The sequence below is a fragment of the Vulpes vulpes genome, chromosome 12, assembly GCF_048418805.1.
Source record: "Vulpes vulpes isolate BD-2025 chromosome 12, VulVul3, whole genome shotgun sequence".
NCBI lineage: Eukaryota > Metazoa > Chordata > Mammalia > Carnivora > Canidae > Vulpes > Vulpes vulpes.
The window spans coordinates 148,821,640-148,844,960 of record NC_132791.1 but is presented as its reverse complement, the minus strand read 5'-3'; the positions used below and the strand labels follow the sequence as shown (position 1 = coordinate 148,844,960).

At 37.2% G+C, this 23,321-nt stretch overlaps 1 protein-coding gene and 1 pseudogene across 17 annotated transcripts in view; one reads left to right on the top strand and one right to left on the bottom strand.

Annotated features, from left to right (window-relative positions):
- The window catches only part of DOCK7 (dedicator of cytokinesis 7), a 218,785-nt gene that overhangs the window by 176,162 nt on the left and 19,302 nt on the right, over nucleotides 1-23,321 (bottom strand). For all 17 annotated transcript variants that reach the window (XR_011995971.1, XR_011995972.1, XR_011995973.1 and 14 more), the window contains exons 2-7: nucleotides 15,907-16,012; nucleotides 7,636-7,811; nucleotides 7,340-7,408; nucleotides 1,986-2,115; nucleotides 1,678-1,890; nucleotides 1,251-1,336 (exon numbers count right to left, since the gene is read on the bottom strand). Coding sequence is in view for 11 of the 17 variants with exons in the window: in XM_072730737.1 (XP_072586838.1) it covers nucleotides 1,251-1,336; nucleotides 1,678-1,890; nucleotides 1,986-2,115; nucleotides 7,340-7,408; nucleotides 7,636-7,811; nucleotides 15,907-16,012 (780 nt within the window). In the remaining 6 variants the exon portion in view is untranslated. The remainder of the gene's footprint in view (nucleotides 1-1,250; nucleotides 1,337-1,677; nucleotides 1,891-1,985; nucleotides 2,116-7,339; nucleotides 7,409-7,635; nucleotides 7,812-15,906; nucleotides 16,013-23,321) is intronic.
- LOC112926174 (nicotinamide riboside kinase 1 pseudogene) lies at nucleotides 22,630-23,249 on the top strand (annotated as a pseudogene).

The following is a 23,321-nucleotide window of genomic DNA, read 5'->3' as shown; positions in this document are numbered from 1 at the left end:
AACAAACGAACAAAAAAAGACACAAACCAAAAGAAAGACTCTTAAGTGTAGAGAACAAACTGATAGTTACCAGAGGGGTGGTAGGTTGGCAGATGGGTGAAATAGGTAAAGGGGATTAAGAGTACACTTATCATGATAAGCACTGAGTAATGTACAGTATTAGTGAATCACTACATTGTACACCTAAAAATAATATAATGCCATTGGTTAACTATGTTAAAACTATAATCTTAAAACTAAATAAAAAAAACAAATAAACCACTGACTTTTAAAAGGGTGAATTTTATATGTAAATTATATCATAATAAAGCTATTAAAAAAAAAAAAAAAGAAAATCATAAGAACTGATATTAGCTGTCCTGATACTCAAAAGACTCAATGCACTAAAGCACTAACAGGGGTCTAGATAAATCTAACTAAATAAATAGTGCCTTAACTTACAAAGGAAGAAAACTACCCAAGTTATCCAGAGATAGAAGTGGTCTGTCCCTATGAGCTGCTGCTTTTAGAAAGTTCTATGAATTGAAACTTCCTTTAAGTCAGAACCAAAAATAAACTATAATATTAACATGATATAATGAAAAGAGTATAGTTTATTTTTTTCAGTAACTGGGTGCAAAACAATGAGCATGCCTGTTAAACTATGCTTATGCTTTTGAATCCTGGTTTCCTCATTTGTAAAATGAAGAAAATAATGTCTATCTTATACAATTAGACTGAAGACAGGATGAATTAAAATAGAAATTAAAAAAGAGAAAGCACTTGTGAAGAACAAAATTTAAGATGAATCACTTTAATGATGTTAGGTCAAAGGTCACTTAACTATTTTACATAAGGAAAAATATATATACTTCAAAATCTTCACACACACACAAAAAAAACCCACAAAGCCTACCAGGTGACAAATGTATAATCAACTCTTTAACGGAAAAGCTACTTTGCCTTTACATTCCCCAAGCCAAGTACAGCAACTGGTAGACACAAGATATTTAGGAAATGCTTTTCAAGTTTTAAGATTAATTATATATAGCTGTGACAAAGAGTCATTTCCACCTGTGAGCCAAAAATGCTCTTAAGCTCAGCTTCATACATCAACTCTAATGCTTAGTAGCATTTAAAATTATGTATAGAAGATCATTCTCAGAAGGGTACAAAAACAAGTACAAAATCTACTGGGATTTTATTATACTAATACTCAAAATACTATTTGAAAAATAAAAGTTAATACCATAAACAAAATAAATACTCACTTGAGTGATAAACATTTTACAAGAAGTCTCTGACCAAAATGCTCTTTGGGCACATCAGGAACACTAAGTCGTTCTATGGGCTCTTCCTACAAGTTGACAAGCAACATTAAATGAACATTTTTATATTTCAACCCTTTAAAATTTTTAAGAACTTATTAATCAAATACTTGGAATCTTCACAACTGAGGACATAAAACAAGGACTGATTTACCCTCAATCAGAAGTCATTAGATCCTAAGTGTGCTCGATTCACAGAGGTTATATATTAAGTATAATATATTCACTCAAATAAAAAGTATGTTTCATTTACTAAAATTATACCCATGTTTCAGTTAAGTTTTATTCCCGACAGTATAATAATACTATATGCAATACTTCCAAAATATCTATCTTAATCATCTGCTTCTTTATATCCAAATATCTATACCTCATCTGGTGATGGGTGCAGAGCAAAGAGTTCCTTATGACGATTCGATTTCCTTTGGTCATCATTCTGCCGGTCTATTTCTTCATTAGGAGTTCGGTCAAGTAAATTGGGAAGCAAAGCATCAGGAAGTGAATTTTTCAAGTCAAAAATACTGCAGGCCCAGCTACCCCTTGGAGTATCATCTATTGACATTGAACGTCTTTTAAGATCATCCTGCCATGCAAAACATTAAATATATTAATGAAGAAATAAAAAAATAAACTACTTTCAAATAATCTCCTTTAGTCATTTAAAAATAAAAGTATTACTTGCTCATCCTGGTAGCTGTTGCCATCTGGAACTTCATCAGATTCAAAGACCTGCTTTGGCAAACCTTTTTGCCTTTCTTTCTGTTTATCTAATGTATTAGGATTAAATCCTGTTCCCAATTTATGATACCTATTCAAAACAAAGTAGTTAAATAAAGATCAGTTTTTAGAAATTTTTCATTTTCACCATTATGTAACAAGCCAACTGTTCTCTGTATTATTTCTTAACATTAATAAGGACACATTCCAGCAGTTTTAATTTGTGTTAAACATTTAACCAGAGGTTTAAAAAGATTTCCATTCGGGGAACCTGTGTGACTCAGTCGATTAAGTGTATGCCTTCAGCTTAGGTCATGATCATAGGGTCCTGAGATTGAGTCCTGAGTCAGGCTCTCTGCTCAGGAGGGTGTCTGCTTCTCCCTCTCCCTCTGCTGTTCCCTCTGCTTGACGGAGCTCATGTTTTCTCTCTTGAATAAATAAAATCTTTTAAAAAAAGAAAGAAAAAGACTTCCACTCAAAGTTCCTTTATTCCAACTAGAGAGCAGAAGATTCCAAAAGTAAGTCATATTCTCCTCCTTTCCACAACAACCATGTATTATTTTTTTTTAGATTTATTTATTTATTTATTCATGAGAGACACACACACACAGAGAGAGAGAGAGAGAGAGAGAGAGAGAGAGGCAAAGATACAGGCAGAGGGAGAAGCAGGCTCCATGCAGAGAGCCCCACGTGGGACTCGATCCCGGGACTCTGGGATCACGCCCTGAGCTGAATGCGGCACTAAACCGCTGAGCCACCCAGGCTGCCCACATCCATGTATTTTTAACATAAGTTGTACTTCCAAGTCAGATAATTTTTTTTCTTTTCAGTAAAAAGGATAGGAAGCAAGGTTAAAGAATAAATTGAGAGTAGAAAATATATACTGCATTCATAACAATGTAAATTTTTAAAAGGTAGAAAAATTAAAAGCACTGAATCTTAAAATTTCAAATAGCCAAAAAAAATTCCTTGTGTCATTATATATAAAAGATCTTAGGGGATCCCTGGGTGGCGCAGTGGTTTGGCGCTTGCCTTTGGCCTGGGGCGCGATCCTGGAGACCCGGGATCGAATCCCACATCGGGCTCCCGGTGCATGGAGCCTGCTTCTCCCTCTGCCTATGTCTCTGCCTCTCTCTCTCTCTCTCTGTGACTATCATAAATAAATAAAAAAATTAAAAAAAAAAAATAAAAAAAAAATAAAAGATCTTAAACAAGCTACAACTGCAGACTTTTTTAAAAAAATTTTTAAAGATTTTATTTACTCATGAGAGACACAGAGAGACAGAGGCAGAGACATAGGCAGAAGGAGAAGCAAGCTCCATGCAGGGAGCCCAATGTGGGGCTTGATCCTGGGACTCCACAATCATGCCCTGAGCCGAAGGCAGATGCTTAACTGCTGAGGTACCCAGGCATCTCAAAGCTGCAGACTTTTAAATGGAAAAACAGTAAGATCTATACCATTGTATACATATATCACTTAACATATATTGCTACATAATATATATATCAGACTTAGAATTAACTCTTAAATTAAGGTAACTTTCTTTCCTAAAAATCTAATATCCAAGAGCATTAAACAGACACTAAAATCAAAGAGTGATTATTATTCCACACCTCATACAGTCCAACTGGGGAAAATTTTAATTGGAACAAAAATAATTATGATTACTAGATAATGATACGGTTCTTGTCACCAGTGAATTTATGAAGTAGTAAAGAATCACACTTGATATGAATCATTCATATTGTGTCTTGTTCCTAAAGATATTAAAACAGCAGCTACACGATGTTCATATCACAGGGTAATCACAAAGTGAAAGAAAGCATTTTTCTCTAGAAGAACTAAAATAAAGATACTCATAGTAACATGAAAGGTTTTATTCAAAAGTCGATGTTTTAATCTTTCATGAAATGTTTAAAGGGCCTTATTTTGTGAAGTTGTATGTCTAAGCTACTCTAAAAAACCAGAAATGTGTTGAATTCTGCCTCCTTTATGACCTAAAATATTGACAGTATAAAATTCACAGGAGCTTAGAAGAATGACATGATTCATGATCAATACTCTTCTGAATCATCCACTCTGACCTCTAGTTGGTTGCTATAAGGCTCTACGTGATTACCCATTCAACCCCCCCATATATACCACCATTGCTATGACCTCATATCCTGGCATCCTGTCCCTCATTTATTCTATTCCAGCCATGCTGACCTCTTTGCTATTCCCTGACCATTCCTAGCATGCTTCTAGTATGGAGGCTTTGCATGTGCTCTTCTTCCCTCTGCTTAATACACTCCTCTCCCGGATATGCAAAGGCCTCACTCCTTACTTTCTTCAGGTCTTTGCTCAATTCACCTTGTCTCTAAGGTCTCTTCTGATTAATTTACAAAGTAGGAAATTTAGTCCCATTTCTTGGCTCTCATTATCCCCCTCACTCTACTTTTTTTTCCTCCATAAGAGTTACCTCTACGATACCTATTAATACTTATCTGTGTTTGTTTATTGTCCATTGCCCTCATCCCCAGGAAGAAAGTAACTCCATGAGGACAGGGAATTGGTTTTGTTGACTGCTGTTTCATCACAGCTTAGCATAGTGCCTGGCACATACCAGACTCTCAGAAAGTATTTGTTGAGTATTTAAATGAGTGAAGTATTTTCTGTCCCTTTATCCTGATGTGCTGCATTACAGAAGAATGGTGTGGTTTCATCTTATGGCTTATTATTCCACTCTTCAGTCACATCCACTTCGCCATTAAGCCCATCTGCTGAGTTTTTAATATTTTTTCACTGAATAAAATATTAATTTCCAAAGACAACTGGTTTATACGTCTGCCATATCCTTTCACATCTCCTTAAGGATATTAATTACACTATGGGTCTTGATCTGTGTTCTCTCAACTACTGCCAACTTTAAATTGTCAGTTCTATTATTTGTCGATTGATAATTCTCTTTGAAGCACACTGGTTTTCATCAAACAGTTGGCAAATCTGGGTGCTATGCTCCTTTTTAAATCTGTAACCCCATATCTACCTGCAAACACCGTATGTGTTTGCTCAGCCCATATCCGGTGACTACAGAGAAGAGGCAATCATGCTGCTGGGCAGAATCTGCTAGTATCTACTGTTCCGGGTATGAGCACCTCCTCCATCTTCCAAGGCATGCCCACCCTGAGCACTGTATTATCAGCTCAAGCCCCCATAATCACTGCTCTTAAAAAAAAAAAAAAAAAAAAAAAAGGCAGATAGCTCTGCAGCCGCTCCTGTGCAAACATGGTACAGGGGTCAGAGTACCCAAATGTCCAACAGTTACCTCAGGTCCCCTTTCCATTGCGTGAATTCACTGCTTCTGAGCGTACAACCCTATTGAGGTTTTTTTATTTATCTTCTCCTCAAATTATTCTGTACTGTGGTTTTCTCTTATGTTCCAATCATACCCTATCTTCTATTTTTCAGGGATACTTTAAAACCTGTAGCCCAAAAGTACCCCTTTTGCCATTTACTGCTGTAAATGATAAATAATACCTGATGTAAAGAAAAAATTTAAGCATTAGAATCTGATGCTCCGGGCAGCCCGGGTAGTTCAGCGGTTTGGCACCGCCTTCAGCCCAGGGCCTGATTCTGGAAGACCCAGGATCGAGTCCCGCGTCGGGCTCCCTGCATGGAGCTTGCTTCTCCCTCTGCCTGTGCCTCTGCCTCTCTTCTCTCTCTCTCTCTCTCTCTCTCTCTCTGTCTCTCATGAATAAATAAATAAAATTGAAAAAAAAAAAAGAATCTGATGCTCCAGGTTCTAATCCAGACTATCCCACTTTCTGGCTGTAGGACCTCAAAGACATTACTTAACTACTCTGAGCCTGAGCTACGTTATCTGTTGGAATTCTGAGATGAGTGCCAATTGCCCAATAAAATGCCCAACACGTAGTAAGTACCCAAAAATGCTAACAACCTTACCATCTTGCCTAAACCAAGGTCAGCAATCCCATGATGAGAACTAAGTAGCACGCGCCATGATTCTGAGATTAATGTTTTGCAACTAATCTCTTTATATTAAGATTTCTGATTAGAAGTTTCCAACATACATGTATAGAGGTAAAGACTTTTGAGTTATCTGATAGAGGAACAGTTTTCTTCAGTAATGCCAAAAATCTAGCTATTGAATTACTTATCAAAATTTTAAGTTCATAAAAACAGCTCTTCTTTATAAAGGGTAGCAGACTGTGCTTTTATTAGGTCACACTAAAACTAAAAAGCATGTCAGCAGTATCCCCAAGTGATGCTTAGCACAATATTAAACCCAGTGAAATAAGACGGCTGCCATAAAGGCAAAACAATAAGCAAAGGATACTCACCATTTCTAGTACAATTTAGCATAGACAACTTCATTTGTGAAAACCATGTCCTAACAGAATTCTCCGCTACTTCAATCATTATATTGCATTTAGAAAAATAAACTAAGAATTTTCAGTATGAAGACTCTTCAGTATGTAAATTAAAAATAGCAAAGGAAACTTACTTTTTGCTCTTAACCTGACTTGATATCTCAAACACCATCCATTAGAAAAATAAATTTTGTGGTAGAACAACATATTACTTTTTAAAAATATTTACCTGATTCAAGCACCTATAAATAAGGACCTATTAATAAAGGGTGGAAACCTTTCAAACAGCTTGATCTAGAAAGCTGGCTATTCCATTTAACTATTTAAATTTCAACAAACTGGATTCTTTTGAATAAAAATTATTCATCAATACCTACTCATTTTTTCCCAAAGAATTAGATTATAAATTATTATAATTATATATTACTAGTTATTAATGGTCAGTGACAATATAGAAATACTACTGATAAGCTTATTATCTTACAAGGAAAGTTAAGTAAATGTAGGCAGCAATAGTTGCAGAACTCCTAAGGAGAAAATATCTATATACAAAAGGTCCTTCTTTAAAAAAAAAAAAAAAAAAAAAAAAAAAAGTTCTTTTGCTTCTTCAGCAATTTTTTTCTTTTTTTATTTATTTTTATTTTTTTTTAATGTTTTTTTATTTATTTACGATAGTCAGAGAGAGAGAGAGAGAGAGGCAGAGACACAGGCAGAGGGAGAAGCAGGCTCCATGCACCGGGAGCCCGACGTGGGATTCAATCCCGGGTCTCCAGGATTGCGCCCTGGGCCAAAGGCAGGCGCCAAACCGCTGCGCCACCCAGGGATCCTTTCAGCAATTGTTTTAAATGAATGTTCAGGTCTCATAATTATTATTAATCTACTTTAATCCATTTCTAGATCCTACTCAGCATTTTTAATGTTATAATAAACATATAACTTACTTTCTGATCACAATCGCCCAGTCCTCTGTATAGCTTCTTATACAATCTCTAACGTGTGGATCCATCTCACTATTTTAAAAAAGAACAAAAAAAGATAAATAAAAAATAAATTAAAAAAGAACATACATGTGTAATTTAGTAAGGAAAGCAATGATGTTTGTGAATTTGGTTGCTTCCGTTCTTGTTGATATAATAGGAAACAACATCACCATGTGAAATAGGATCTGAATAAAATCAAGGAAGGTAGCCTTTCCACAGTAACACTAAAATCAAAAAAAGGTAGATAATCTCCTTACCTTTCTTCAGGTACAGCTGACACAAGGGTTCTGCAGTCCCTAGGACTATAAACAACTTCAATATCATCTGGAGGGAACTCAATCAAATCCCTCAATGGCCCAGCATCCACACCTAAAGGATGAGTACTGAGGTATTCCTCCAAATCCACTGGATCCACTGCTTCAGTAAGGGGCACCTTTATAAAGAGTAGTGGGTGTGAGAGGTGGGTAGAAAGGGAGAGGTGGATGTAACAATTTTAAAACTTTAAGCAAAGGAAATTTGTTTTAAAAAATGAACATTTTTAACCTAGTTATTTCTAAAATGTCAGCAAAGATTCATTCGGCCAGATGCACTAAAGAAACCACAAGGTGTCGGCCTTCTTACATTTGTTTATGCTTTTGAGTCAATACTCATCTCACTTAGACTTTGCCTGTTCCCCTCACATAAAATCAGTAAAGATAATTAACAGTTTTGGAATATTTTATGGTGACAAAATGCTCATTAGGATTCTTTTTTTCCTTTTTATATCTTTGGAATTGTCATTCCTAAATTTATAAGCAGTGCTTTTACTTTATTTGATGTTATTTATTGTTGAGTATTCTAGTAAAAATATATAACCAGTCCGTGGTAGGCTGAAAATGGCCTCCAAAGATTTCTACATCTCAATCATGGACCTTATATGGTAAAATAAATAAATACAGACATACATACACACAAATAAAAGAATATTTGAACATGATTAAGGATCTTAAAATGAGGACATTATCCTGGATTATATGTGTGGGTCCTAAGCACAATCATAAATATCCTCATATGGAGACACAAGGAGTTTGGGCCACACAGAGGAGAAAGCCAGAAGACACAGCAAAGAGACACGTTAAGATTTGGGCCTTAAAGACAGCAGAGATACAGCCTGAAGCAGCCACCAGATCTGGACAAGGCATGGAACAGATTCTGAAGGGAGCCTCTGAAGGGACTGTGACCTCCCCAAAACCCAGATTGCTGCCCACCGATATCATTCTGGCCTCCAGCACTGTGAGAAGATAAATTCCTGTTGTTTTAAGCTGCACAGTCTGCGGTACTTTGTTCCAGCAGCCAAGAGAAACTGACACGCAGACTCTATGAAAAGTATCTATTAGCAATAATAGAATATTCACAGAATTCCTTAGCCAAGCTGAAATTATACATTTTAATAAGATACACTACCTCTTATCTAACACCAGAAAAAAATATTCAAGCAAAATTATGAAGAGTTATATAACAAATGTGCACTTGTGGACCAATGATAATAATAATATGTAATTTCCCAAGATGTTCAACCAGGTAAAAACAGAGAAACTATTTGTGTTATGAAAATGAAGGTGCTTTAATCTATGCTGCTTTGGACTGAACAACCACTGACAGGTAAAGCAACATTTTAAAGATAGTTAAGTAAAATAATAAATGACCGGCACACCATAACACTCAAAATATAGCTGCTATTATCTTTATATGCTTTCTCATTCAAACCTCTCCCAAAACCTGTAAGTTAGAGATAATTAGTATTTCAATTCTACAAAGAAAGGCATTTGTGCTCAAAGAAGACAAGCAACTCCTGAAAATGAAATAGCCACAAATGGTAGTGCAAAATTTAAAAATGGATCTTCAAGCTCTACAATTCAAGATTTTTCTCTCATAAGCATCCTACCTTACTTATTCTCTCAAGTACATCATATACTATCACGATGTATAGCATATACATCATATACTATCCCTGTTCCTAAAACAGGGAAAGAAGCAATTCAGTAGGGAAACAATATTCTTCAACCATAACTGCTGAAAAAACTGGCTATCTATACCGGGGGGGGGGCGGGGGGGTGTGGATGAATCTCAATTCTTACATCACAATATACACAAAATTTAAATTGAGATGGATCAGGGACTCGAATATAAATACTAAACACCATTAATATTCAACATCTAGCCTAGGAGAATGTCTTTATGATTTGGGAGCAAGCAAACATTTCCGAGACATGACATAGAAATAATCATAAAAGAAAAATCTGATACATCAAAAGACAGTTAAGAAAATGAATAGGCAGGGATGTCTGGGTGGCCAGCGGTTGAGCGTCTGCTGTCAGCTCAGGGCATGATCCTGGAGTCCAGGATAGAGTCCTGTATTGGGCTCCTTGCAGGGAGCCTGCTTCTCCCTCTGCCTATGTCTCTGCCTCTCTCTCTCTCTCTATGCCTCTCATGAAATAAAAAAATAAAATCTCAAAAAAAAAAAAAAAAGAAAGAAAAAAAGAAAAGAAAAGAAAAGAAAAGAAAAGAAAAGAAAAGAAAATTAATAGACAAGCCACACTAAGAGAAAATATTCACAAAACATATTTAACCAGAGACTGGTGCCTAGAATATATAAAGAAGTCCTACATCTCAATAATAACAGGACAAACCACCCTCTTAAATGTAAGAGGGGGTTGACAAAACATTCACACAGGAAGATACAGGAACAGCCAGTTAGCACATAAAAAAATGTTCAACATGAAAAATCATTAGGACATACTTCCACTTCTGGAAGGATGAAGTAGACCTACTTTTCCCTATTCTTCTCACTAATTGTAACTATAAATCCTGGACAGTCAATATAAAATAAACATCTGAAGATTCTAAAAAGTAGAGAAAAAAGGCAAATCAGTAGGGACCTTGGGACCCAAGGAATGGCACAACAATGAGTTACCTAAATTTCTTTTTGCTGTAGGTAACTCCACACTTGGAGCTAGAAAAGCTCACAAACCAGAAACACCAAGGAACATGGCATGGGGTGGGTTGTGGGGGAACTCTAACAAAACCCTCTTTTCCCCAGCCATTAAACAAAGAGAGGGGAAGCACAGCAAAACAGAAAAGTTTTAGACAATAACCATACTATTTCAGCAGAACACTATATAAAAAAGTGTGGACCCACCCACATCTACACAAGCATGGCCAAGTGAAAAGCTAGACGTCACCCTCACAAAGCTGTAACAAGGCATCCAACACTCCCCACCAAGCATGGTATCAAAGAAGTCACAGTGGGGAACTGAGGTTTTCATACCTACTAGAAGGTATGAGCCTCCCACCTCCACAGTGTCAGTGAAGACCACACAGGGACATCTATGCAGTAATAACACAGCACTTCTTCCTCTCACTGCTGGGATAATATCTGAGGAGGTCTCCATAATACAGTAAAAAGTAAAGGGACAGAAAGGTACATAAAATTTCTAAACTTCAATCAAACTGGTAAAATGTCAACACTAGTTTTGTGATGTTATGTAAATACCTAAGAAACCACTTTAAAAGCTATACAAAGATATGCACTCAACAACACTACAGATAGATCAAAATGGAGTTCTAAAAAATGTTCAGGTAACCCACAGAAAACAGGAAAAAAGAAAACAGAAAAAAAAAACAGAAAGAACAAAAAATAAAATAACAGACTAAAACACTAGCAAAACCAATAATAACATTAAATGTAAATGGTCTACATAAACCAATTAAAAGATAAGAGAAGGGATCCCTGGGTGGCGCAGCAGTTTGGCGCCTGCCTTTGGCCCAGGGCGCGATCTTGGAGACCCGGGATCGAATCCCACATCGGGCTCCCGGTGCATGGAGCCTGCTTCTCCCTCTGCCTATGTCTCTGCCTCTCTCTCTCTCTGTGACTATCATAAAAAAAAAATTAAAAAAAAATAAAAAAAAAAAAAAAAAAAAAAAAAAATAAAAGATAAGAGAAGAGCAGAGTGAATTTAAAAGTATGACCTACCTATATAATATACAAAAAATTCACTTCAAATATGACAATATAAGGAATTTGAAAACAGAATGGGAAAAGTATGGTATATTATTGAGTCTTAATATAGACAAATCTTTGAAGAAATGCTAAGTGAAATAAGCCACAGACAAAAAGACAAATATTGTATGATTGTACTTTATAAGGTACACAGAATAGACAAATTTATAGACACAGAAATAGAATAAAGGTTGCTAGGGACTGTGAGGAGGAGGCAACCAGGAGTTGTTTAATGGGTACAAAGTTTCTGTCTGGGATAAAGAAAAATTTTCTGGAAATGGATAGCGGTTATGGATAGCAGTGGTGATGGTTACACAATATTGTGAATGCACTTAGTGCCACTAAATTGTACACTTAGAAGTGGTTAAATGATAAATTTTATTATATACATATTACCACAAAATAGATGACAGACATAGATATACTGAAGTGAAATTTCTTTAAAGATTTATTTATTTATTCATGAGAGAGAGAGAGAGAGAGAGGCAGAGACACAGGCAGAGGCAGAAGCAGGCTCCATGCAGGGAGCCTGATGTGGGACTCGATCCCAGGACCCCAGGATCATAGCCTGAGTCCAAAGCAGATGCTCAACCGCTGAGCCACCCAGGTGTCCCTGAAGTGAAATTTTTAAAACACTTTTTAAGTCAACATTTCTCGACCCAGATATTACTTCTAGGGCAGCATGCCTTTCAGGATTTGAAGTGTCACAAATGAATATTCAATGAAAATAATGACAAAAGGTGGAAGTATTTGCATATGTCTAATTCAAGATTAATCTTTCCTCAAAGAATGACCAACCATACCATGAGTACGTCTTAGGGTAGGGAAGGAGGCTATGACACTTTCTTAGAAACACTAAATATAGGATAAACAATCTTGCCTCCCAAACTCACACAGATTACTGGCTTTCTAGATGTGATGTTAGCTAGACTTGGATAACAAAAACAAATTTATTTTGTTAAAACTACCTCCCCTCCCTCTGATGCCCATCAGAGACAGCTGCTTGGGTCAGTCTTGGAATGTTATGATGAGCTAATTTAACTATAAATTATTTTGAAGACTCCAAGGAAAGATTCTATATTTACTAACCAAGGGAAGAGATTGTAACATGATTTTATAAAAGAAAGTGGCTGGGCAATAAGCAGGGTTAAAGAGTGATGAGAAGCAATAGTGAAGCACTACAGAATATCCAATAGGCAATATTAAAATACCTTTTTCAACAATCATTGTGTTGGAATTTGGCTGACATGTTCAGTGTTAAGATCTTTCAATCCTTTTTGGTATGCCATCAAAAATTCTGGTATTTGGGATCCCTAGGTGGCGCAGCGGTTTAGCGCCTGCCTTTGGCCCAGGGCGCGATCCTGGAGACCCGGGATCGAATCCCACATCAGGCTCCCGGTGCATGAAGCCTGCTTCTCTCTCTGCCTATGTCTCTGCCTCTCTCTCTCTCTCTCTGTGACTATCATAAAAATATTAAAAAATTAAAAAAAAAAATTCTGGTATTTGATTAGAGGGTATTTTGGGCTGAGGGATAGGAGGATAAAGGGTGATAGCTAAAGAGTTTCTTTTTTGAGGTAATGAAAATGTTCTAGGGGTGCCAGGTGGCTCAGTTGGTTGGGTGCCTGCCTTCAGATCAGGTCATGATCCCAAGATCCTGGGATCTCTGTGTTGCCTCTCCCTCTGTGCTCCCCTTTGCTTGTGTTCTCTGTCACTCCTTCTCTCAAATAATTAAAAAAAAAATTTTTTTTTTAAAGAAATGTTCAAATTGACTGTGGGGACAACTGTATAATCTGTGAATACATTAAATACACTGATTTGTAAATTAAATGGGTGAATTGTTTGGCATGTGAATTAAAACTCAATAATGTCATTAAAAAAAAGTTAAACCAAAAAAAAAAAAAAAGTTAAACCAGGGACACCTGGGTGTCTTGGCGGTTGAGTGTCTGCCTTCAGCTCAGGGCATGATCGGGGATCTCAGATTGAGTCCTGCATCAGGCTGCCTGCAGGGAGCCTGCTTCTCCCTCTGCCTATGTCTCTGCCTCTCTCTCTACCTGTGTCTCTCATGAATAAATAAATCTTTAAAAAAAAAAAGTTGAGGGAAGAAGAAACTGCTTCAATTGTTTTTGATTTAACACAAGTGATCAAAGACCAAATTCTATCTGTGGATTTTATATAGATCCCCATTTGAATAACCCAACTACAAAAAGATATTTATCAGATAAGCAAGGAAATTTAGCATGTATTAGATATTAGATGATACCAAGGAATTACCATTAATTTTGTTAAGTGTGGTAACACCATTATGGTTAAGAAAATATCAGTGTTTATACTTGCCTTTCTATTTCTGTATATGTTTAAAGATTCCCATAATTTAAAAAGTACTTTATCAGGGATCCCTGGGTGGCTCAGCGGTTAAGTGCCTGCCTTCAGCCCAGGGCGTGATCCCAGACACCCGAGATCAAATCCCACGTCGGGCTCCCTGCATGGAGCCTGCTTCTCTCTCTGCCTGTGTCTCTGCCTCTCCCTCTCTCTATCTCCCATTAATAAATAAATAAAATCTTAAAAAAAAAAAAGTACTTTATCAGAGAGAATACAAGAAGACAAACTGAAGTCAACAAGCTCTGACAATCCTTTGAAGGAACTGTATTGCAAAGAAGAGCAAAAAAATACCAGAGGCTGGGGACAGGTAGAAAAGTAGGGCAAAAGAGAAGGACTTTTTCTAAGTGGGAGAAATAACACATGTTTGCATACTGATGGGAATGATAGGGTAAACAGAGAGGAAAGGTGATAAAAGGAAGAGAGGATTACTGTATTTCAATAACTGAGAGAAGGAGGAATTGATTAATGCCTCCACTTGTTCACTAGTGGTTCATCCAAAGTAACAGGTGAACATAGACTACATGGATACAGAGGACAATCAGTGAATACACATGGTGGTAGGAGTATATGGAAGTTTTATTCTGACTGCTTCAATTTTCACAAGTGCAATATGAAGCCAAGTCATCTTAGGAGTAAAAATGGAAAAGAAAAAAAAAAATGGGAAAGAGTGATTAGGGGTTAAGAGTAAGGAGGCATGATGGGCAGCACAGGTGGCTCAGCAGTTTAGCCCCGCCTTCAGCCCAGGGCCTGATCCTGGAGAGCCAGGATCGAGTCCCACATCGGGCTCCCTGCATGGAGCCTGCTTCTCCCTCTGCCACACTCTCTCTCTCTCTCTCTCTAATTAATAAATAAATAATCTTAAAAAAAAAAAAAAGGTAAGGAGGCATGAAAGAAGTCAACTAAAATAGTGGGGAAATGAATGAACTAGGAAAATATACTATTTGTTTGGAAATGTTAAGGCCTTTGTGAGTAAGTGGTCATAAACTGAGTGAGACCAGTCCGTGGGATTACATTTTTCTCCAGCTACACAGCTGTACAAGTATAAATAGTGGTATATTTTTAATTCATATTCTTACTATAACTAGTAAGTATCAGGTTTTTGGTTTGTTTGGTTTTTTGGTTTTTTTTTTAGATTTTATTTATTTATTTGAGGGAAAGAGAGCAGAGGCGGGGGAGCCCGGGGGCAGTCAGAGGAAGAGGGAGAAGTAGACTCTCTGCCCCTCTCTCTCTGTCTCTCATGAATAAATAAATAAAATCTTTTTTAAAAAAAAAGTTTTTTTTTAAATTATTATAACGCTGGGTGGCTCAGTGGGTTAAGCATCTGACTCTTGATACCAGCTCAGGTCATGACCTCAGGGTCATGAGATGGAGGCCAGTATTGGAGAGTATTTGGGATTTTCTCTTTCCCTCTCCCTCTGCATCTCCCCGCCAATCCCATACACATGCTCTCTCTCTAAAACCTCATTATTCTCATGCCAGTTTTTTTTAAGACTTTATTTATTCATGAGAGACATAGACAGAGAGAGAGGCAGAGACACAGGCTGAGGGAGAAGCAGGCTCCATGCAGGGAGCCCGACATGGGACTCGATCCCCATTCTCTAGGATCACGCCCTGGGCTGAAGGCGATGCTAAACCACTGAACCACCTGGGCTGCCTGTCATGCCAGTTTCTTAATAAGAATACATGTTTATGTCTCTGACACAATAACTGGTTAAGTCAACGATTCAATAACTGTATATTCCCTACTATTAAGGGGGACAGATAATACTACAAATCTACATAATTAATATTTCCTTCAATACCTATTTCTAGAATAGACCCCTAAATTTTCCTGTAATGTATAACCTTAGATCTGTGAAGTCCCAACTATAAAATTCTAGAATTGATAAATCCCGAATATACAGTTTCAGAATTAACTACAAAATCAATACCTTTATTACACCTCCTGACAGTCTTCCCAACTCAAATTTCAGGAAAGAAAGGAGTAGGAACAAATAAAATTATGAGACTAGTGATGGGACCCAATCCATTGGCTCTTGCCTTTCCACGTTTTTTTCATGGCCTCATTAATAATGCACCAGTAACATCCCATATTTTAAATGTTACTTACTGTGGTATGATGGGATATATTGCCAACAATGTTGAGGTTTTTGAGTAGTTGAGGAGAACCACTGTATTGTCCAGAGATCTGCTTCCTGACTTCAGCAGCCACAGTTCTATAACAAAGTAAGTAAATATATTATTAAAAAAGAAAACAACCAAGTTAAAAATGGAAGGAAACTAAGTATATTAAATATTCATTTAAAAACCACCAAAATCTCAGAATAACAATAGGGCCACAAATTCAAAGATATTTTAGTAAGTACTGCCTATAATTACAGAACATCTTTATGCTGATGTAGGATGCAAAAGTGACAGCCAACTTACAGAAGGCTTTTTTTTTTAATGATTTTATTTATTTATTCATGAGAGACAGAGACATAGGCAGAGGGAGAAGCAGGCTCCATGCAGAGAGCCTGATGTGGAGCTCGACCATGGGACTCCGGGATCACGCCCTGAGCCAAAGGCAGACGCTCAACCACTGAGCCACCCAGGCGTCCCCAGAAGGTTTCTTTTATATCTGGTATTTCTGGAAACATACTTTGGCTTACAACATAGCAGGAAGCTATAATAAGATATATATTAAGATGTATACATCTTAAGCATATAAAATTCTAAAATATTTTATAAACAAAGAATTACGAAGAAAAAAAGTCTTCTTTCCTAATACCACTAGCTCTTTATTCATGTCCCCAAACACTAAAACTATTCCTTATTTTTACTTAACTATTAGAAAATGTCCTTAATACTCTGTCATTAATGGCTTTCCATAATCTGACCCTAATCACCTTTCCAGCCTTGCATGTCCTTTCCCAAATTCTTGTCAGCGAACATAAACTGATTCCTACAAAGCTGTTTCTCTTCTGTATCCACAAATTCAATTCTTAACTAGTTTTAAAGGGAAAACTCAAATGTCAATACCTGCATACAAACTTCTTAGCTCACCAACTAAAAATAATACCACCATTTATTAAAACTCTTAGAACAACAACAAAAAACCTCTTAGAACATTTATAATCTAATCCACTTTCCTCCTTCCTATTTTTCCACAGTTCATTTTTGCTCCGTATAAACAGAGGCAGTGATTTCGTTCGTCCTTGTTTTCCCTAAAATATTTAGCATGCAGCAGTCAAACAAGTGACTGGTTGGTCCTATGAAATATACAGTATTAATGACCTTTCTGACAAATGAGGTAAACCACAAAAGTATTACCATATTACAACAGATAAATCTTTATTGAATTAGGATTAGAGTTTAAAGTTCCATCATTTTGGGGAGCCCAGGTGGCTCAGCGGTTAAGCACCACCTTCAGCCCAGGGCGTGATCCTGGAGACTGGGAATTGAGTCCCACGTTGGGCTCCCTGCATGGAGCCTACTTCTCCCTCTGCCTATGTCTCTGCCTCTCTTTCTGTGTGTCTCTGATGAATAAATAAATAAAATCTTAAAAAAATAAAAAATAAAAAAATAAAAGTTCCATCATTTCAAACTGTTTACTAACCCTTGGGGCCTACTAGCATTTCAAATTTACTTACATAGCATTTCTAAAACAAAAATATTTTAGGAATTCCAATGACTTTATACATCATTAATCTCCATATCTTTATACTTTACAAAACTATAAAGCAAAATATTCAGTAAGTCCCAAATCCAGTAATGAAATAACTTCCTCACATTAGTAACATTTTTATTAAATAGAAATTATAACTTTAAAAAAATTATGACTCGAGGATCCCTGGGTGGTGCAGCGGTTTAGCGCCTGCCTTTGGCCCAGGGCGCGATCCTGGAGACCCGCGATCGAATCCCACGTCGGGCTCCCAGCGCATGGAGCCTGCTTCTCCCTCTGCCTGTGTCTCTGCCTCTCTCTCATCTCTCTCTGTGTGACTATCATAAATAAATAAAAAATAATAATAATTAAAAAATAAAAAATAAAAAAATTATAACTCAAGAACACAAAATAGGAACACCTGGGTGGCTCAGCAGTTGAGCATCTGCTTTTGGCTCAGGGCGTGATCCTGGGGTGCTGGGATCAAGTCCCACATCAGGCTCCTTGCAGGGAGCCTGCTTCTCCCTCTTCCTGTGTCTCTGCCTCTGTGCCCCTCATGAATAAATAAATTAAATCTTAAAAAAAAAAAAACACTATATAAACACCACTATCAATAAATTTTGTGCAATTATTTTTCTGCAGTCAATTTCTAACTTCTACACTATGATCATTAACTGGCCACTTCCTTATTTCATAAAACTAGCCTTCTGGGTTTTTTTAATCTTTTCCAAAAACTAAACCCTACTTTCTCCTATCATTCTACTGCAAACAAATTTAAATAGGTCTAATGAACTGGTTTCCAGGTCAGCCTGATGATACTTTTGTTCTGCAGTGTCCAGAGACTGAATTCAGAGCCCTGAATATCGTGGTCTCAAATCGAATTTCCAGCTGAATTTCTAGACAATCTCATTTTCCAAAAATTACCCAGATTTATGATACAATCTTCCCCCCACTTTCTTCTCTCTCACACCTCCTTCCTTTTCCATGTTCAACCATTCCACACATATTTACAAGCACTGTTTTGAGCCTAATACTCAACTAGAAATTTTTGATACAAAGGTAAAAAAGTTATTAAGTCTCAAGATCCTGAATTACCTTAGCTTTTCTAAGTGGGTGATTTGAGGCACTTTGGGCCATTTTTGTGCTTTATAAAAGGCTAATTTGTTATTCAAATTGTGGAAACCTAGAAGTTTATCCTTCAATAGGTAAATGGATATACAAACTGGTACATCCACACAATGCAATATTACTCAGCAATAAAAAGAAATATGTGGGCAGCCCCGGTGGTGCAGCGGTTTGGCGCCGCCTGCAGCCCAGGGCATGATCATGGAGATCCTGAATCGAGTGCCACGTCAGGCTCTCTGCATGGAGCCTGCTTCTCCCTCTGCCTGTGTCTCTGCCTCTCATTCTCTCTCTATGTCTCTATGAATAAATAAATAAAATCTTTAAAAAAAAAATATGTTATCAAGCCACAAAAGACATAGAAGAATCTTAAAAGAATACTGCAACTGAAAGAAGTCAATCTGAAAAGCCTATGTACTGTATGATTCCTACTATATGACATTCTGGAAAAGGCAAAACTATGGAGACAATAAAAACAGGAGTTGCCAAGGCTGGAGGGGGGAAGAAAAGGAAGGGATAAATAAGTAGTGCACAGGGAATTTTTAGGGCAGTAAAACTATTCTGCATGATTTTATAATGGTAAATAGATATCCTTATGCATCAGTCAAAACCAATAGAATGTATAACACAAGCATAAATCCAGTGTAATCTATGGATTGTAGCTAATAATAATATATCCATATTGGCTCATCAATTAAAAAGCATACTATACTAATGCAGGATACTAATAATAAGGGAAACTTGGGCACCTGGGTGGCTCAGTGGGCTAAGCATCTGACTCTTAGTTTCAGCTCAGGTCTTGATCTCAGGGTCATCAGTTCAAGCCCCAAGATGGGCTCTAAATAAAAAAAATACAATTTAAATAAGAGAACCTTGCTGGGGAAATGTATAAGAAAACTCCTTGTACTTACCACTTTCCACCAGATGTGAAAAGACAAGAAAGTTCACTTCAGTTTACGATTCCCCTTAGGCCTTTTAATGAAGCCTATATGTTATGTGTTCATTACTGTGTTTAGTTTAAAGGCCTTAAAATCTCCTGATCCTCTTGTCAAGACTTAGATAAGAATATGAAAAAGCTAAATAAAATCTTTAAAAAAAAAAAAAAAAAAAGGTGGCAGCTGGGTGGCTCAGCAGTTTAGCACCACCTTCAGCCCAGGGCCTGATCCTGAAGACCAGAGAACGAGTCCCACGTCGGACTCCCTGCAAGGAGCCTGCTTCTCCCTCTGCCTGTGTCTCTGCCTCTCTCTCTCTATGTCTCTCATGAATAAATAAATAAAATATTTTTTTTAAAAAAAGAATATGAAAAAGCTTTTTCATAGAATATTTGTTCTATGTCTCTCTTTCTCTGTGTTATTCAACTCAGTCTACCATCCTCAGCACTACACCTCATTGTTTCTGGGGCTAAACCAGGAGTTACCTGAATTTCATCAAATTCAAGATGTCACTAAGTAATTAAGATGTGCCATTATTTCATGTACAGCTAGGGAAAAAAAAACCCTGCCAATTAACCACCATACCATCAATTAATTGGAAAACATACTCTGATTTAAAACGATGTTAAGCAGTGAAACTTAAAATAAATGAAACACAATACCTCAAAAAGAGATGATCTTTTCTTTAATAACAAAGACGTATTACAAAAGATAATCCCCATGTTCAAATATTTGTCTTATTTCTACATGACAAAATTTCCCCAAAAAAGAAAATTAGTAATAATTGGAAAATAAAAATCATTTCTAAAATGGTCTATAAGAGCAATAAAAATATAACCCAAACAAGGTTTGTATTTACACTGAGACCCTCTCTGTATGAGATTTCACAGAATGGTAATGAGGAAATTTTCCCAAATGAAAAACAATTATTTTTTAACCATTCTATAGTCCAAAGTATGCAAGACAAAAAATATGATGAGTAAATACAGTTCCTGATAGCAGTTAAAATCCTTCACTAGGGACGCCTGGGTGGCTCAGTGGTTGAGCATCTGCCTTGGGCTCAGAGCGTGATCCTAGAGTCCCAGGATCAAGTCCCACATCAGGCTCCCTACAAGGAGCCTGCTTCTCCCTCTGCCTGTGTCTCTGCCTCTCTCTCTCTCTATGTCTCTCATGAATAAATAAATAAAATCCTTAAAAAAAAAAAAATCCTTCACTATACAGTAGTCCTTCCTTACTCATGGGGAATAGTTCTATGCCCCCAGAGGATGCCTGAAACTATGGATTGTACCTAACTCTATGTTTTTTCCTGTACGTACATACCTATAACTAAGTTTAATTTACAAATAAGGCAAAGTAAGAGATTAACAGGAATAAAATAGAGCAATTATAACAACATACTTAATAAAAGTTATGTGAATGTGGTCTCTCAAAATATCTTATTGTACTATATTTACCCTTTTTCTTGTGATGATGTGAGATGATAAATGCCTATGTGATGACACAGGGGAAGAAAGTAGGCACTGTGACAAGGCATTAAGCTACTATTGAGAAGAGAGAAAGTCAAATCCTCACAGGAGGAGGATCATCTGCTCCCTGACTGAGGTTGATTTCAGAAAGCAAAACTGTGGGACACCTGGGTGGCTCAGCAGTTAAACGTCTGCCTTCAGCCCAGGGCGTGATCCTGGAGACCCGGGATCGAGTCTAGAATCCAGCTCCCTGTATGGAGCCTGCTTCTCCCTCTGCCTCTGCCTGTGTCTCTGCCTCTCTCTCTGTGTCTCTCATGAATAAATAAATAAAATCTTAAAAAAAAAAAAAAAAAAAAGAAAGAAAGAAAAGAAAGTAAAACTGTGGATAATGGGGGACTCCTGTAGACTGATTTTTTTTCCCATAATAATTTTTCCCCACTCCAAGTCACCTGGATGGCTCAATCAGTTAAGTGACTTCCTTCAGCTCAGGTCAAGATTCCAGGGTCACACACAAGTGGAGCTCCCTGCTCAGCAGAGTAGCCTGCTTCTCCCTTTCATACAGCCCCTCCCTACCACTTGTGCTCTTTCTCTCAAATAATTAAAATCCCTTAAATAATAATAATAATAATGATAATAATTTTCCCTACTCCTAGTAATAGCTCCATAGTAGGGAAATAGAAGTCTTTTTTTACTTCTAATAAGCTATTAACATTAACTGCAAAGTGGAAAGGTCAAAAATTCCATAGTTACTTATGCTCCTAAATCATAAAAGAATAACTTCTTCCCCTCCGAAAAGAACATGATTGATTACTTTACCTATTTGCTCCTTAATCAACTCTCTTCATTTTACAAGCTTTTTCATTATGTCAATATGCATTACAATTTTCACAAAAGCAAGCACTCACTGAATAAGGCCATTCACCATAGGACATTGGAAATACCAACAAACGACTGACATCCTGAGGGAAATTATGTTGCATTTAATCTTTCCTCTAACTTCTGCCCACTTTCAGAGATGCTCCATCTAACCTATGATTTCCAGAATGATAAATCTGGGCCTCTCTCATCTCTACTCATTCTTCATGGGACCAAAAGGAAAACCTTAGGAAAGATGAGTAAGGAGAGGGAAGCCTGGAAGACCTTACCACTCTTGACGTCAGGGTTCTGAGTTCAAGCCCCACACAGAGCTTACTTAAAAAATAAAATAATAAATAAATAAATTTTAATTTAAAATATGAGTAAGGAGAGTTTACACAAAACAGAAGAGTTTAGCTGAGCCTCTCCTATAGAGTCGAAAAAGTAGCTGCCATGTATTATGTAAAATAAGAAAGTTAGATCTCAGGATGCATGGGTGGCTCAGTGCACAAGCATCTGCCTTTGGCTCGGGGCGTGGTCCCCGAGTGCCAGGATCAAGTCCTACATTGGGCTCCCAGCATGGAGTCTGCTTCTCCCTCTGCCTATGTCTCTGCCTCTCTCTCTGTGTCTCTCATGAATAAATAAATTAAATATTTTTTTAAAAAAAGAAGCAAAATAAAGAATAGATTAGACCTGGGCCACCTCTGACAGGGTAGAGATGTAGAGGGAGGGGCTGTGGTCTTCTGCCACTTTGCTTGGGAGGACTCGAACTGGCACCTGGAAACCTTAAGAAGACATGATTTTCAAAGCTAATTATGAAAACATTGGTCATTGGAATTAATAGTGTAACAAATGGCTGGACGACAATACTGGCTAAGAATTTGCAGAAATACCTCCCAAACTGCAGTATCATCTGTCAAGGTGACTGCTCTAAGCCAAAGTCTGAGATCAAGACAGAGATAGATTTCTATAGTACGACGAGCTTGAAGCACTTAATATGGAAAAAATTATATTCACCATTTCCTGCTGGATGAAAAGCCCAAGACACTCACTGTTTTATCAACAGACTCTGGAAATGCTGAGAAATCTCCATATTAATCATCAAAGGCTTCCTTCTCTTTAATTATAAGCCCTTTAACACTCTATGGAATAGAAACTATTTTCTGACCATTCCATATAAAGAATGTAAAAAGAGGAGCAGTGCAAAGGTCTACAAGACTCGGGACACCACCCCTCCCCAGGGTACTCTGATGGCCATGTGTGGCCCATGTATCTAAAGCACAGACAAGAAATGGAGACCTCAGGAGGGAAACTGTTTACCTAGGCAGAACAAAATCTGAAAAGGACCTCTTTTCACAAGTGTATGAAGAGCTAATACAAGAATAGCACAGCAAAAGTGTTTGAAAGTAACAAAGTAAAGGTGGAGCACCCTGAATTTTTCCTGGCATGAATTAGGAAAATCAAGAGTATATTTAAGAACCTTAACCAAGATACAGTATGTAGTCTG